The 14,051-nt window shown below is 56.2% G+C and overlaps 5 protein-coding genes across 5 annotated transcripts in view; 3 read left to right on the top strand and 2 right to left on the bottom strand.

Moving 5' to 3' along the window:
- The window catches only part of PTSG_07076 (uncharacterized protein), a gene marked incomplete at both ends in the record, with an annotated part of 6,693 nt that extends 3,853 nt beyond the window's left edge, over positions 1 to 2,840 (top strand). Inside the window, 5 exons of the mRNA XM_004992434.1 lie at positions 395 to 822; positions 1,079 to 1,390; positions 1,524 to 1,571; positions 1,869 to 2,591; positions 2,806 to 2,840. Coding sequence (XP_004992491.1) covers positions 395 to 822; positions 1,079 to 1,390; positions 1,524 to 1,571; positions 1,869 to 2,591; positions 2,806 to 2,840 — 1,546 coding nt within the window. The remainder of the gene's footprint in view (positions 1 to 394; positions 823 to 1,078; positions 1,391 to 1,523; positions 1,572 to 1,868; positions 2,592 to 2,805) is intronic.
- A 1,447-nt stretch (positions 2,841 to 4,287) lies between these two features.
- Positions 4,288 to 6,473, top strand: PTSG_07077 (uncharacterized protein; the record flags this gene model as incomplete). Its single annotated transcript, XM_004992435.1, has 5 exons — positions 4,288 to 5,099; positions 5,260 to 5,371; positions 5,558 to 5,654; positions 5,876 to 5,999; positions 6,362 to 6,473. The coding sequence occupies 5 exons, from the start codon at positions 4,288 to 4,290 to the stop codon at positions 6,471 to 6,473; spliced, it is 1,257 nt and encodes a 418-aa protein (XP_004992492.1).
- A 104-nt stretch (positions 6,474 to 6,577) lies between these two features.
- PTSG_07078 (short chain dehydrogenase) lies at positions 6,578 to 7,745 on the bottom strand (the record flags this gene model as incomplete). The annotated part of the gene is made up of 3 exons (XM_004992436.1): positions 6,578 to 6,602; positions 6,752 to 6,858; positions 7,071 to 7,745. 3 exons carry the CDS (start codon positions 7,743 to 7,745, stop codon positions 6,578 to 6,580), a joined length of 807 nt encoding a protein of 268 aa, XP_004992493.1.
- A 336-nt stretch (positions 7,746 to 8,081) lies between these two features.
- PTSG_07079 (WD40 repeat-containing protein SMU1) lies at positions 8,082 to 12,943 on the top strand (the record flags this gene model as incomplete). Its single annotated transcript, XM_004992437.1, has 14 exons — positions 8,082 to 8,249; positions 8,563 to 8,703; positions 8,837 to 8,989; positions 9,288 to 9,339; positions 9,541 to 9,639; positions 9,870 to 9,958; positions 10,203 to 10,289; positions 10,561 to 10,614; positions 10,834 to 10,929; positions 11,334 to 11,461; positions 11,728 to 11,854; positions 12,061 to 12,228; positions 12,462 to 12,614; positions 12,824 to 12,943. 14 exons carry the CDS (start codon positions 8,082 to 8,084, stop codon positions 12,941 to 12,943), a joined length of 1,635 nt encoding a protein of 544 aa, XP_004992494.1.
- Positions 12,944 to 13,121: 178 nt separating this feature from the next.
- The window catches only part of PTSG_07080 (uncharacterized protein), a gene marked incomplete at its 5' end in the record, with an annotated part of 1,864 nt that continues 934 nt past the window's right edge, over positions 13,122 to 14,051 (bottom strand). The window contains 2 exons of the mRNA XM_004992438.1: positions 13,122 to 13,647; positions 13,884 to 13,963. Coding sequence (XP_004992495.1) covers positions 13,611 to 13,647; positions 13,884 to 13,963 — 117 coding nt within the window. The 3' untranslated portion in view covers positions 13,122 to 13,610. The remainder of the gene's footprint in view (positions 13,648 to 13,883; positions 13,964 to 14,051) is intronic.

Genomic DNA, 14,051 nt, shown 5'->3' on the forward strand with positions numbered 1-14,051 from the left:
TCCAAGATTTCCAAGATCCAACGACGAACAATTATATCGAGGTTAGTGGTCATACCCAGACACACGCTCACACACACACACGCTCACACACACACACACACACACACACACACACACACACACACACACACACACACACACACACACACACGCACACACACACACACACACACGCACACACACACACACACACACACGCACACACACACACACACACACGCACACACACACACACACACACACGCACCCAGAGATATGCACGCATTCACCTGAAGAACCACACCCTTACGTGCTCTTCGCTGTCCGTTACCTCGTGGCACATGCCTGGTTGTTTAATCATTGTGCTCCGATGGGCGCAGTCCTTTCACCGCGTTCTCAAGGAACACCTTGACAGGAAATCGGGGCGTGCTGACTACCTGCTGCGCCGCTTGCTCTCATTCGCGGAGGAGCAAAGACAGAAGGTTCTACACGCTCAAGTCAATGGAGTGGTTACGAAGGCACAACGCTGCGCGTCATCGGCACTCAGCATCGCTAAGCAAGCGGGTCCAAGTGTTGATCGCACCAGTGACTTGTCGTTCACAGTGTCATTCCCTGACAAGGACCCAAAGGCTGTCACCATGAGAGCTGCGTTTACGTGCGAGTTCTGCTCCCGCGCTGACTGCATCCACGTCTATGAGTGCGTGTGTCCTGCGTACAAGGGCTCTCCCCCTGTATGTAAGCACACGGCTGCGGTTTTCATTCACACGACGGGCAGCACCGACCGAGCCACATCATTTCCCGTCGCTGCCCCAACGCCAGAACACAAACCAAGCCGGCACACAGGTGAAACAGGATATCATGCACGTGTACACGAGCGTACTCGTGCGCGTGCGCGCTGACACAGAGTGACTGAGTGACAGAGAGTGACAGAGGGTGACAGAGAGCGAGTGTGTGTGTGTGTGTGTATGTGCTAGTGAGTGAGTTGAGAGAGAAAGAGATGCGCACACGCTCGGGCAGACAGACACACACACGCACGCACACACACACATATCCACTCCTGCGTACTCACACGATCATCCGTGCATTGCTGGCCGAACAGGGCGAACCAAAGATCGCGTGAAACAGCTCATGCGCACCATGTCGCGGCAGCTGGACGAAATCACAGAATACCCCTCGGGGATTGTCGTTGACCTTGAGGACATTTGCACTCTCATCGACCGCCTCACGGACAGGATCTCCATCATTGCCGACGGGCAGAAGCGATGTCGACAAGCGGGCATCAAGCAGGAACACCCCCGAAAAAGAGTGAAGACACTGGCCCCGTCGAGACTGCGGCTGTTCCCTGTGCGCGGCCGTAGGGGAGGCAAGAAGGCGGCAAGCACTCGGGAGGGCGCTAGGAAACCGCTGTTTCGTACGTGCACTCGCATGTATGTGCTCTGTGTATGCGTGATGCGATCGTGCATGCGTGATGTACCGCGTGGATGACATGCAAGACACACCAACCAACAATCTCATCGGCGACCGTACATTCTGCATACATACAGATGATGCGTGGCAACCGAAGTCGGACTCAAATGACGCGGAGCCCGCAGGTACCCCTACACACACACACACACGCATACACACACACACACACACGCACGCACCCACACACGCACGCACCCACACATGTCCTGACGTTGCTTCTTCCGCTTGTCACTCGCAACCTCAAGTGCAAGGTGCCCGGCGAACGGAGCCAGTTTTCGAGGAACAGCAGCTCCAACCTCGCGGCGAGGCTTTGAGGCAGCGAAATGATGGTGTGTAGCTTGCCCACTTTGCCACATGTACCTTGCCTACTTCTCCAGCGCGTTGTTCAAGTCCAAGCTGTTGGGGTGTGTTTCTACGACCAGGTGCGCCACTCGCTGTCTCCCTTCTGCAGTCACTGATGGCACCCACGAGCAGCAAGCCCTCAAAACATCAAGCAGATGAGCAGGAACCAGAGAACAAACAACAACAACAACAGGTGCCTCAACAACAACAACAAGAGGTGCCTCAACAACAACAACAAGAGGTGCCTCAACAACAACAACAAGAGGCGCCTCAACAACAACAACAACAACAGCAACAACAACAACAACAACAACAACAACAACAACAACAACAACAACAACAACAACAACAACAACAACAACAACAACAACAGCAGCAGCAGCAGCAGCAGCAGCAGGTGCCACAACAACAACAACAACAACAACAACAACAACAACAACAACAACAACAACAACAACAACAACAACAACAACAACAACAACAACAACAACAACAACAACAACAACAACCACAGGTGCCTCAACAACAACAACAACAACAACAACAACAACAACAACAACAACAACAACAACAACAACAACAACAACAACAACAACAACAACAACCACAGGTGCCTCAACAACAACAACAACAACAACAACAACAACAACAACAACAACAACAACAGCAGCAGCAGCAGCAGCAGCAGCAAGCCCAAGAGGAATGTCAATATCAGGCACCAAACCCGCGCAACCGCGAGAAGATGGTGGGTGGCCGAAGCTCGGTTGCCTCTGTCGACATGACTCCGACCAAACCACGACCTGGTTCGTTGAGCTGTTGTTCATGTGAATGAACATGCGCACCTGTGTGTGTGTGTGTGCATATGTGTGTGTTTGTTTCTATGTATTTTTGCTTGCTTGCTTGTTTGTTCGTTCACTTATCCGTGGGCCTGCATGCTAATGCCAGTGTCGTGCGGATGCGTTGTTTCTCTGCTCATGCACGACCCTCACATAACACCACTGGCCACCGGTTGTGCAGGCGATCTGCCCAGTCCTTTCAGCCAAGCAAGCTGACCAGGCTCATCACAGCGTAGGAGGACATCTCAATTGTTCGTCAAGACCTCTGTAAGACTGCGCACATGGTGCGCCATATGGGGTGGTGCGTGTGTGGTGTGTTTGCGGTTACGCCCTGCTCACTGTGGCGTGTTCTGCTGCACATGAATGACACTAGGAGGGGCCTACGTGTGTGGGGCGCATCCTGTGTTAGTTTGAGGTGCGTAGCATTGCCAGTTTTGGTGTTGGACCGCCCACACCGGGGTGCACGCGCGCTTGCACATGGCGCGCCATATTGGGTGGTGCGTGTGTGGTGTGTTTGCGGTTACACCCTGCTCACTGTGACGTGTTCTGCTGCATATGAATGACACTAGGAGGGACCTACGTGTGTGGGGCGCATCCTGTGTTAGTTTGAGGTGCGTAGCATTGCCAGTTTTGGTGTTGGACCGCCCACACCGGGGTGCACGCGCGCTTGCACATGGTGCGCCATATGGGGTGGTGCGTGTGTGGTGTGTTTGCGGTTACGCCCTGCTCACTGTGACGTGTTCTGCTGCACATGAATGACACTAGGAGGGACCTGCGTGTGTGGGGCGCATCCTGTGTTAGTTTGAGGTGCGTAGCATTGCCAGTTTTGGTGTTGGACCGCCCACACCGGGGTGCACGCGCGCTTGCACATGGTGCGCCATATGGGGTGGTGCGTGTGTGGTGTGTTTGCGGTTACGCCCTGCTCACTGTGACGTGTTCTGCTGCACACGAATGACACTAGGAGGGACCTGCGTGTGTGGGGCGCATCCTGTGTTAGTCTGAGGATGCAGGCGTCTTTGTAGCTCGAGACATGGTTGTTGATGTGGTCGAATAGCAAAAGAGAAGATCTCGTGCGGGGAATGTCACACCAAATAAAACCCGCACAGGCGGTTAACAGGGCCCTATTAAGTCACGCACACGGACACACATACGGACGCATACTCTCTCTCTCTCTCTCTCCCTCTCTCTTTCTCTCTGTCTCCGTCTGGCCGGGTTGTTGGTTGGTTTACATGAGTTAGAGGTGTCTGCTCAGACACTTTGGGCTTTGGTTGTTTTGCGGTGTGGCCGACTGGGAAAGGAGCTGATTTGCCAATTGCAGGTGCAATTACAGCCGAATGTGGGCCACCGGGAATGCAGACGCACCCACAACGGAACCAGGAGCTGTCACCAACACCATAAAGTGTAGACGCATATGACCGCCGTTTGGTTGTGCAGTGGTTGTTGTCTCACTGACATGAGTTCGGGAAGCACTGCACTGACACATACACTCACCCTCTCTTGCTCTCGCTCGCTCGCCCTCTCTCACTCCAGCCAACACGCACGCACGCACACACGCACGCACGCACACACGCACGCACACACACACACACACATACACACGTAAACACGCGCAAACACACGCAAACACACGCAAACACGCGCGCGCGCACGCAGGCAAGAGACAATGGAGGACAGGAGTGTGTCCAGGGAAGTGTCGCGGTGCGAGCAGACGAATGAAAAGGCAATACAGCACGTGATCCGCGCCCAAGACGCGCTGGCCGCGCTTCGCCAGCATCACCACGCCACGGCCACGAAGGGCTCATCCAGTTCCAGTGGCACCAGTGGTACCAGTAGCACCAGTGGCAAGAGCGGGGGGAGGCGTGGCAGTCACAGCAGTAGTGGCGAGAGTGAAGACGGTGTTGATGTTGATGAGGCGCAAGCCGTGGAGGTGGAGCTGCGGGCCATTGCACAGCAGCTGGTGTCGCAGCTCAGGTGGCTGCGGCTCACCGTGTCCGACCCACGCGCAGGCGCAGCCGAGCTGAACCGCAGGCCGCGCGAAGAACACAACCCACAAGTGGAGGGCGCAGCGAACCGCGTGGCTCCCGCTGGCAACAACACCGACACCGCCGCGAGCAGCAGTGGCCAGGACAAGGTGAAGCATGGTGACGAAAGCGAGCAGCAGCCACAGGCTGTGGCTGAGGTGCTGGAGGAGAAGGAACGCGAGGGATGGGAGGACTTGGAAGTGAAGCGGTTGAAGCAGCTGATTGAGCTGACAGAACGAAATGTCGGTGGGGCGCTGGCGGCAAGTGAGCTGCTGCGCGGACAGTTGCAGCGCCTTGGCCTCGCGCCCGATTTACGAGCAGTACAGGAGCATCAACGCCAAGTAAAGGTGGACGAGGAAGAACAACGACAAGGGCCAGCCGCGCGAGCTCGCCACTTTATCACCGTACCGCCGTTCCTCGAGGACTCTGCCCTCACCACCGTCGACGAATCCCTGTGTGTGTGCCTGTTGTGTGTGTGTGTGTTTGTATGTGCGCGTGTGTGTATGCCTGTTGTGTGTGTGTGCGTGTATGTGTGTGTGTGTGTGTGTGTTGTGCGTCGCTGCCTGCGACTTCTGCTCTATCAGCTCACGACAGCTTCAATGCTGCTGATGCAGGGTGAAGCCGTACATCTGCCTGGTGTGCGACCGCGGGTTTGGGCGCGATGATCTTCTCAGGGCGCACATGCAAGCACACCGCAACCCAGAGGCCTTTCGCTGCAACGTCAAGGTACCGCTTTATGGCAGAGAGTAAGAGGGTTGGTGTGTGTGTGTGTGTGTGTGTGTGTGTGTGTGTGTGTTGGTAAGGAAGGTTTGGCTTTGTTTGAAGGCCCCCCCCTTTCTTTGCGTTGGCCCACCATCCCTCTGCACGTGTGCGTCTCTGTCGTTGGTTTGTGCTTGCTGCTACGACAAAAAGGGGTGTGACAGGGCGTTTGCGACGTACAAAGAGCTCCTCGCGCACGTGAAGCAGCCCCATACCGAGGTCACGCTCGCAGCACAACCCGCAGAGCAACGTGGGTCGTTTACACGCCTGTGTGCGCGCGTGCGTGTGTGCGTGTGCGTGCGTGCGATTTGCGTGCTGCTGTCATAGCTCCGCTTTCGTCCTACACGCGCGTGCTTGTGTTTGCTGCCTCTGTCCTGCATTGTACCACTGCACCACGTCCACCCAAACATACACCAACCCGCACACGCCCACGCGCCCACGCCACCACCGCCATGTCCACGACAACTGCAGCGGCGAAGAAGACCACGATGACCCGGCGGTCGGCGCGGCACTCGGGCTTGCTCGAGGCGACCCACTGCAACTGCGGCCTTACCAAGCACACCAGCAAGCACGACAAGTGCTGTGTCGATGACGAGTGCGTTGCGAAAGCCGTGTTTGTTGCGCCGATTTGGAAGGAGGGGGGTGGGTGTCGCTGATGTAGTTTGTGTGCCGTTTATGACCGCGGCTATGTTTGGAACTCGAGTTGTTGAAGTGTGCAGTATTTCTGTTCGTTTAGTGTCACTCTCGCACACGACTGCCTGGCCCAATGCTGCGGCTTACACACACACACACACACACACACACACACACATGCACACACACATGTATGGTCACTCCTTGCGAGCACATTCACAACTCAACTCAACACATACACACACACACACACACACACAACTCAACTCAACCCGCACACACACACACTTACGCACACCTCATGCACGCATGATGCAACAACAGGTGCCCATGTGTGCTCAAAGGTGTGCTGTGCGTGGCATGTGGCTGCCGGCACTGTCACAACAAGCGCCCAACTGTGCACAAGAGCGGGAAGGCAAAGGTCGCCAAGACGTGACTGCTAAGCTTGCTGTCACACGTGGTCGTTGCAACCTGGCAGCCCGGTGCGTCTCCCCTCTCCACCTGTGCTTGGCGCTTTTTTTTTTTTTTTTTGGTTCGGGATCAGAACGGTATCTCCTTGCCATCCCTGTGTTCATGTGCAGTGTGCGTGTATGTTGAATGAATTAAGAGAACAGTGCCTACAGCCATGTCACTGTGGGGATGGGAGTGCCACCGGCACCGTCAACCGACACAACCAGCCGCCAACAGACACGATCAAGCCCACAAAACGCGCACCAGGCGAGGAATTTGCCCGTGTCTGCTGGTGTGGTCGCATCCATCACGTTCCACAGATGGTTCACAGACTGCTCTGTGGTAAACAGCTTCTCTGGCCTCACGTTGCCCTGTGGAGACAAGGACACGCAATACACGCCGTGTGCGTTTGAGGAGTGAGAGGGGTGCTGCGTGAACGCAACATGTTAGCGCAACACTTTGACCCCGGCAGCCGCCGGGATAACCAGCCATCTCGGCAGCCACCTTTGCAGTGCTTCAGGCAAGGCGGGGCGTCTGTGATGCGCGGTGTGCGCTCTGCTCGCCTTCATCGTAACACACTCACCACGAACGGCGCGGAGAGGTCGGTGCTGACGGTGCCTGGATGGAGTGACAAGACCGTCACGTTCTTGTGCGTGCGTCGCCACTCAATGGCCAGGCACCGCATGTACATGTTCTGCGCCGCCTTGCTTGCGCGGTAGGAGAACCACCCGCCCATCCCGTTGTCTGAGATGGACCCAACGCGCGCGCTGATGGACGCGAACACGGCCGGCTCCTTGTGCTTGAGAAGCGGGGCCAAGTGCTTGGCCCAGAGAATCGGCGCAAAGGCGTTGACGCTGAAGTTGTCGTGGATCAGCTCCGGCCGCACGTCTGCCAGCTTGCGCTCTGGGCCGACGCCGTCGTGCGCGCGGTGGAGAAACCCGCTCGCATTCAGCACAAAGTGAAGCCGGCCACCGCATGCAGCCTTGACCTGCTCGCTTGCAGCCTTGATGCTATCCTCTTCTCGAATGTCAACATGCACCGGTACCACCTTCTTTGCTAACACTGGGTCTATCATCAACATGCTGTTGCCGTCGCTGTCCTTGCTTCCACCGCCGTTGAGGTTGCTTGCAGCACTCCTTCCCGTCGCAAACACGGTCTCCACGTGCGGCTGCGCTGCCAGCCGCTTCACAAACTCCAACCCGATGCCTCGGGTTCCTCCCTGCACCAGCGCAGTTCTCACGCCAGACAACGCCCCCATTGTCCTTTGTGTATGTGTATGTGTGTGTGTGTGTGTGCGTGTGTGTGTGTGTGTGTGTGTGTGTGTGTGTGTGTGTGTGTGTGGTGATGGTTTGTGTGCCTTCGCTTGTTTGTGTGCCTTCGCTTGTTGTTTGTCTTGTCCGCTGAATGTCTTGGGTTGAACGACTGGGCTGCAATCTGTGCGGTCCTATTTTGCCACATTGGGAAGGGCGATTTTACCAAGCTGGACGGTGGCAAAACCCGTCAACACCCGTCAACACGACTGCTGCTGCTCTTGGCGAACGTGCAAACACCACTGCACTGCAACACACACGCACACACACACGCACCCAGAGACATGTCGAGCACGTCCTCATCCAAGAGGCGGACCTCAAGTGAGGGCAGCAGCACAAGCACCACGAACAACAATGGCTCTCTGGAGATTGAGAGCGGGGACGTTGTTCGCCTCGTCCTGCAGTTTCTCAAGGAGAACAACCTCATGCAGTCCTACAACGCCTTGCTCGAGGTGCGTCTACTTGTGTGCGGGTGCGTGAGAGCATGTGTGTGCGTGTGGGTGTGCGTGTGGGTGTGCGTGTGCGTGTGGGTGTGCGTGTGCGTGTGCGTGTGCGTGTGCGTGTGCGTGTGCCTGCACACATGTGTATGTGTGCGTGCGCACATGTGTATGTGTGTGTGCACATGTGTATGTGTGTGTGTGCGCACATGCGTGTCTGATTTCGCTCTCCAGTGGGCACAACCCACCTTGCTCGGCCTCACTCGAATCACCGTCACACACACACACCCCTCTTTCCCCACCCCTTTTCCCTCCCCGCTACAAACAGGAAACTGGCGTGAGCATGAATGTGATTGACAACCTGGACACGTTTCTGTCAGATGTGCGGCATGGTCACTGGGACACCATTCTCAAGACTGTCACGCACATCAAGCTGCCAGACAAGACTTTGATGCTCCTTTACGAACAAGTGCGTTTTCTTGCGCGTGCCTTGCAGATGCAACAACACCACAGAGCGTTCCTGCGTCACTACCGTCGCCACACTCGCTCACGTGTGCCCATGCGAACCGCTTCGTGCTTGTGCGCCTGCCTTTGGATGGCAGATTGTGCTTGAATTGATCGAGATGAAGGAGTTTGGGGCTGCCCGCTCAGTGCTGCGTCAAACAGACCCCATGATCAAACTCAAGAAGACAGACCCAGACAGATACATGCGGCTGGAGCACATGATGGCACAGGACTTCTTCGACCCCAGACAGGTCCGTGTGTGTGTGTGTGTGTGTGTGTGTGTGTGTGTGTGTGTGTGTGTGTGTGTGTGTGTGTGTGTGTGTGTGTGTGTGTGTGTGTGTGTGTGTGTGTGTGTGTGTGTGTGTGTGTGTGTGTGTGTGTGTGAAGAGGGGAAGGGTTGTGTGAGAGGGGATGGGATGAGCGTGTGCACATCGATGGTTCCATGTGTGCATATTGTGTGTGCGCGCGTTTGTATGGTGGGCGTAAAGTCCCGAGTCATGTTGCTGATCTTGCTGTTTGCTGCATGCTGGCGCTGTGTGTGTCCCACAGGCATACGGCGAGGGCGGCTCAAGGGAGAGCAGGCGCGCAGCTCTTGCTGAAGGTGCGTGCGTGCGCGTGTGCGCAATGTCGCTGCTCTACTACCGCGATGCCTCCCCTCATGCTCTTTTCATTCGCATGACGCCTTACACACAACGCGAACGTCCCTTCGTGCATTCATCTTCACCATCACACACACACACACACACACACACACACACACACACACACACACACACACACACACACACACACACATTTGCAGCGCTGGCGGGCGATGTGACGGTTGCGCCGCCATCGCGAATGCTCACACTCCTGCAGCAGGCCGTCAAGTGGCAGCAGCACACAGGCATCCTCCCCTCAGGTCTGCCTATTGTGTGCGTGTGTGTGTGCGTGTGCGTGTGCGTGTGTGTGCGTGTGTGTGTGCGTGTGCGTGTGCGTGTGCGTGTGCGTGTGCGTGTGTGTGTGCGCGTGCGTGTGCGTGCGTGTGTGTGTGCGCGCGCGTGTGTGTGTTTGTCCTGTCACTGGGACAGGCAGCCGCTTCACGCTCACACTCACACCCAATGTGGCGCACGTGCGTTCATACCTGCGCAGGCGCATCCATCGACCTTTTCCGCGGGAAAACGGCGGTGAAGGAGCTGGAGGAGGAGCGCATGGTGGCGCGTGTGCACAAAACCATCAAGGTGCGGCACCAACCGTTACACAGGCGGTGTAGACTCGAGTGCAAAGATAGAAGAGAGAAGGGAATGGGAGGGGATGAAAGAGGATGAAGCGAGACGACACGTGTTGCTGGATTTTCACTTCCAGCGCAGTGCGACCTGTATGTTGCTGGACACCACCACCACCACCACCACCACCACCACCGGGGTGACTATTGGGTATGTGTTGTTCGTGCTCACACCGACCCACGGCATCGCCACTGTTCAGCTTGGCGGCAAATCCCACTGTGAGAGTGCGGCGTTTTCGCCGGACGGGAAGTTCCTCGTCAGCGGCAGCGTGGACGGGCTCATCGAGGTCTGCACCCCGTGGTGCTGTGGTGTAGTGTTGCTGTTGTGATTGTGTTCTTGTGTTGTGTGTGTGTGTGTGCGTGTGCGCGCGTGCGCGTGCGTGTTGTGTGTGGTTGTGTTCTTGTGTTGTGTGTGTATGTGTGTCCTTGTGTGTGCGTGTGTGTGTTCTTGTGTGTGCGTTTGTGCGTGTTCTTGTGTGAGTCTATGAGTTATGGCGTGTGCGCGCGCGCGTGCGCCTTTGCCGCCCTGTCTCACGTGTTTGTCGCTTGCTCGTTCAGGTGTGGAATCACAAATCTGGGAAGCTGCGCAAGGATCTCAGATACCAGGCAGAGGTGCGGGCGCACGCCTGTCTAGCTCTGCTTCTCGTGTCACTGCACCCCAGCATCTGCATGTCATGAGTTCGCAAACAGCCACCCTCACCACCATCCTCACGCACCTTCATCCCCACCACCGACTCCACGTACCATCACCGCCATCATAAACCACCACCAATCATCATCAATCATCACCAATCATCAATCATCATCATCATCATCATCAATCACCACCAGGAACGCATTATGATGATGGAGACGCCCGTGCTTGCGCTCGCCTTCAGCCGCGACAGTGAAATGCTCGTCTCCGCTTCACAGGCCGGAAAAATGAGGGTGCGTGTGTGCGTGTGCGTGTGAGTGTGAGTGTGAGTGTGAGTGTGAGTGTGCGTGTGAGTGTGAGTGTGAGTGTGCGTGTGCGTGTGAGTGTGAGTGTGCGTGTGAGTGTGCGTGTGAGTGTGAGTGTGCGTGTGCGTGTGAGTGTGAGTGTGCGTGTGCGTGTGAGTGTGAGTGTGAGTGTGCGTGTGAGTGTGCGTGTGAGTGTGAGTGTGCGTGTGAGTGTGCGTGTGAGTGTGAGTGTGAGTGTGAGTGTGAGTGTGAGTGTGAGTGTGAGTTATTGAATGAGTATGTGTGCATCTTGTGTGCATGCTGGTGTGAGTCTGTTTTGCTCGTTGTGCATAAGCCATGCTGTCAAGTGCCCACCCTTCCCTTCCACTGCGACCACATATGCACGTGTGCAGGTGTGGAAGGTGTCGACGGGCCAGTGTTTGCGCAAGTACGAGCGAGCGCATGCAGAGGGCATCACGTGTGTTGCGTTTTCCCGCGACAACAGCCAAATTGCATCGTCGTCTTTCGACCACACCGTCAAGTCAGTTGAGGGGGTTGGGGGATGGCTGATGCTCGTGCGCTCGTTGCATGCGTGTGTGCGTTGTGTGTGCGTGTGTGTGCGTTTTGTGTGTGTGTTCTGTTACATGTTGCACACGCATACCACACAATGTGCCAGCAACCACGCCGCGGCATACGAGCCTCATCACTCACGGTTGTGCCACTGTACGCGTGTGCGTGCGTGTATGCGTGCGTGCGTGCGTGCGTGTGCGTGCGTGTGTGTGTGTGTGTGCGTGTATTTGTGCGTAGGATCCACGGGCTGCGGTCTGGGCGGATGATGAAAGAGTTCCGGGGCCACAAGTCGTTTGTCAACTCCGTGTGCTATTCCATGGACTACTCCCGTCTCATCAGCGCAAGCTCGGACGGCACCGTCAAGGTGCAGCAGCCGTCATCGTCGTGCATGTGGACGCGGCTGGGTCCGGGGTGGGGGCGTGTGCATGTGTGTGTGTGCATGTGTGTGTGCATGTGCGAATGTTTACGAGTCTGTGAGAGTGAGGATGTGAACGCGTGCGAAGTAGTCCGTGTGCTTGCTTTCGCTCACCGCTCGTCACCCCAACTACCGTCATCATGCGTGTGCATCAGATCTGGCACATCAAGTCTGGGGAGTGCGTGTCGACGCTTGATTCCTTTGGCGGGCCCACCACAACGGGGCTGACCGTCAACAGCGCACAGCTCGTGCCGCACCAGCCAGAGACACTCATTGTCTGCAACCGGTCAAACACCCTCTACATGGTCAACTTCAAGGGCCAGGTGTGTGATTGAGCGCGTGTCGTGTGTTGTGTGTTGTGTGTTGTGTGTTGTGTGTTGTGTGTTGTGTGTTGTGTGTCGTGTGTGTGTTGGTGCCGTGTGTGTGTGTGTATGCGTGTTGTTTTTGATGTGCTGTGTGTTGATGTGTGTATGTTGTGTTGCACACGCACCTCTCCGTGCACCACCTCACCACCACCACCACCACCACCACGATGCCATGCCATGCCATGTCGCAGGTGCTTCGCTCGATGACCAACAAGCAGAAGAAGAGTGGCGACTTTGTGTCGTGTCTCGTCTCTCCGCGTGGCAATTTCGTGTATGCCCTCGCCGAGGACGGACAGCTGCACGCATTTGTCCAGGAAACAGGCGACCTGCGTCTCACCACCAAGGTTGGGCCGGTCGTGGTGTGAAATGATGTTGGTGTTGGATGATGTTGGTGTTGTGGCGGCGGCGGCGGTGATGTTGTCTGGCATCTCGCGAACGCACACGCACGCACACACACACACACACACACACACAGAGAGAAACGTCACACACGTCTGCCCTACTCTTTCTCACTGCCTCCTACACATGTGGTCATAACCATCATCGCCCTCAGGCGCATGCCCGGGGCCCGATTGGCGTGCTGCACCACCCGCACGAGAACATTGTGTGCACATATGGGGAAGACGGCGCAATGCACCTCTGGCGCCCGGCACAGGCAGCCACCTCCCTCTAGCACACGCACCCCTCCTTTCTGGCTACCTGTGTGTGTGTGTGTGTGTGTGTGTGTGTGTGTGTGTGTGTGTGTGTGTCTTGCGCATCCTCCTGTTCTCCCCCTTTCTCCCCTCCCTGTCTCTGCCTCTGTGTTTGTCTCGCTGGAACGTGGTTGCCACTGTCCCTGCTCGACCTGCTCATGCAATGCCATCCGTGTATTCATTGATGGCGGCGGTGGTGGTTGCGGTTTGCACTCATGACAAACTGCGCGCAAGAAGAAGCAGCAGCAGCAGCAATGGTGCAACACAACCAGCACCAGCCGGCGCGGAACGCAGGGGAGAGCGGAGAGGAGATGAGCAGGGGGATGCGAGGCACCACGATTACGACGACAAGGGGGAATCAGACCATCATCATCATCATCATCATGATTGTGGTACCTTTCGGACCCCCAAGCACAAACTGCAACGAAGGATCAAAGGAACGTGGAAGGGAGCATGACACACACGTGTGATGTGACAAAACACGAAAGCACGAGAAACAGACGGGACTGGGAATGACAGCTGCTGAGACGACGCCGAGAGCGAAAGACACGACACAAAAGGATGAAGCAATGTGTAGGCAGAGGGAGATTCACATCACGTCACTGGTGTAGAGAGAGGGGAGATGAGTGGCGGGAAAGTGAAGATTGTCTACTCCTTGCGAACACCGGTACCGTAGTTGGCGCCGCTGCAGCAACCAACCAAGCAGATGTAACGAGCGATGGCGGCAGGTGGTGCAGGTGTCATGGAGTGAGTGAGGGTTGACGTGCTGTATTTTATTTTTGTGTGTGGATGTGTATGTGTGTGGATGTGGAAGGGATGATCTCAAGCAACGAACCACACACACACACACACACACACACACACACACACACACACACACACACACACACAAGACAACACAACACAAAAACAGCGACGCACCCTGTGGCCTTGACTTCCTCGAGGATGGAGTCATAGTCGAGGTCGCTCTTCTGGTCAGCAAGGAACTCCTTTGCATAGCTCTGCAGAAGCAAGACATCACACAAAAAGTGGTCGTCGTGCAGCACGGGGTCGGGGTCAGTGATGAGGTATGCCAAGCGGCCGCGCAGA

This window comes from Salpingoeca rosetta, assembly GCF_000188695.1.
Source record: "Salpingoeca rosetta unplaced genomic scaffold supercont1.16, whole genome shotgun sequence".
NCBI classification, from domain to species: domain Eukaryota; class Choanoflagellata; order Craspedida; family Salpingoecidae; genus Salpingoeca; species Salpingoeca rosetta.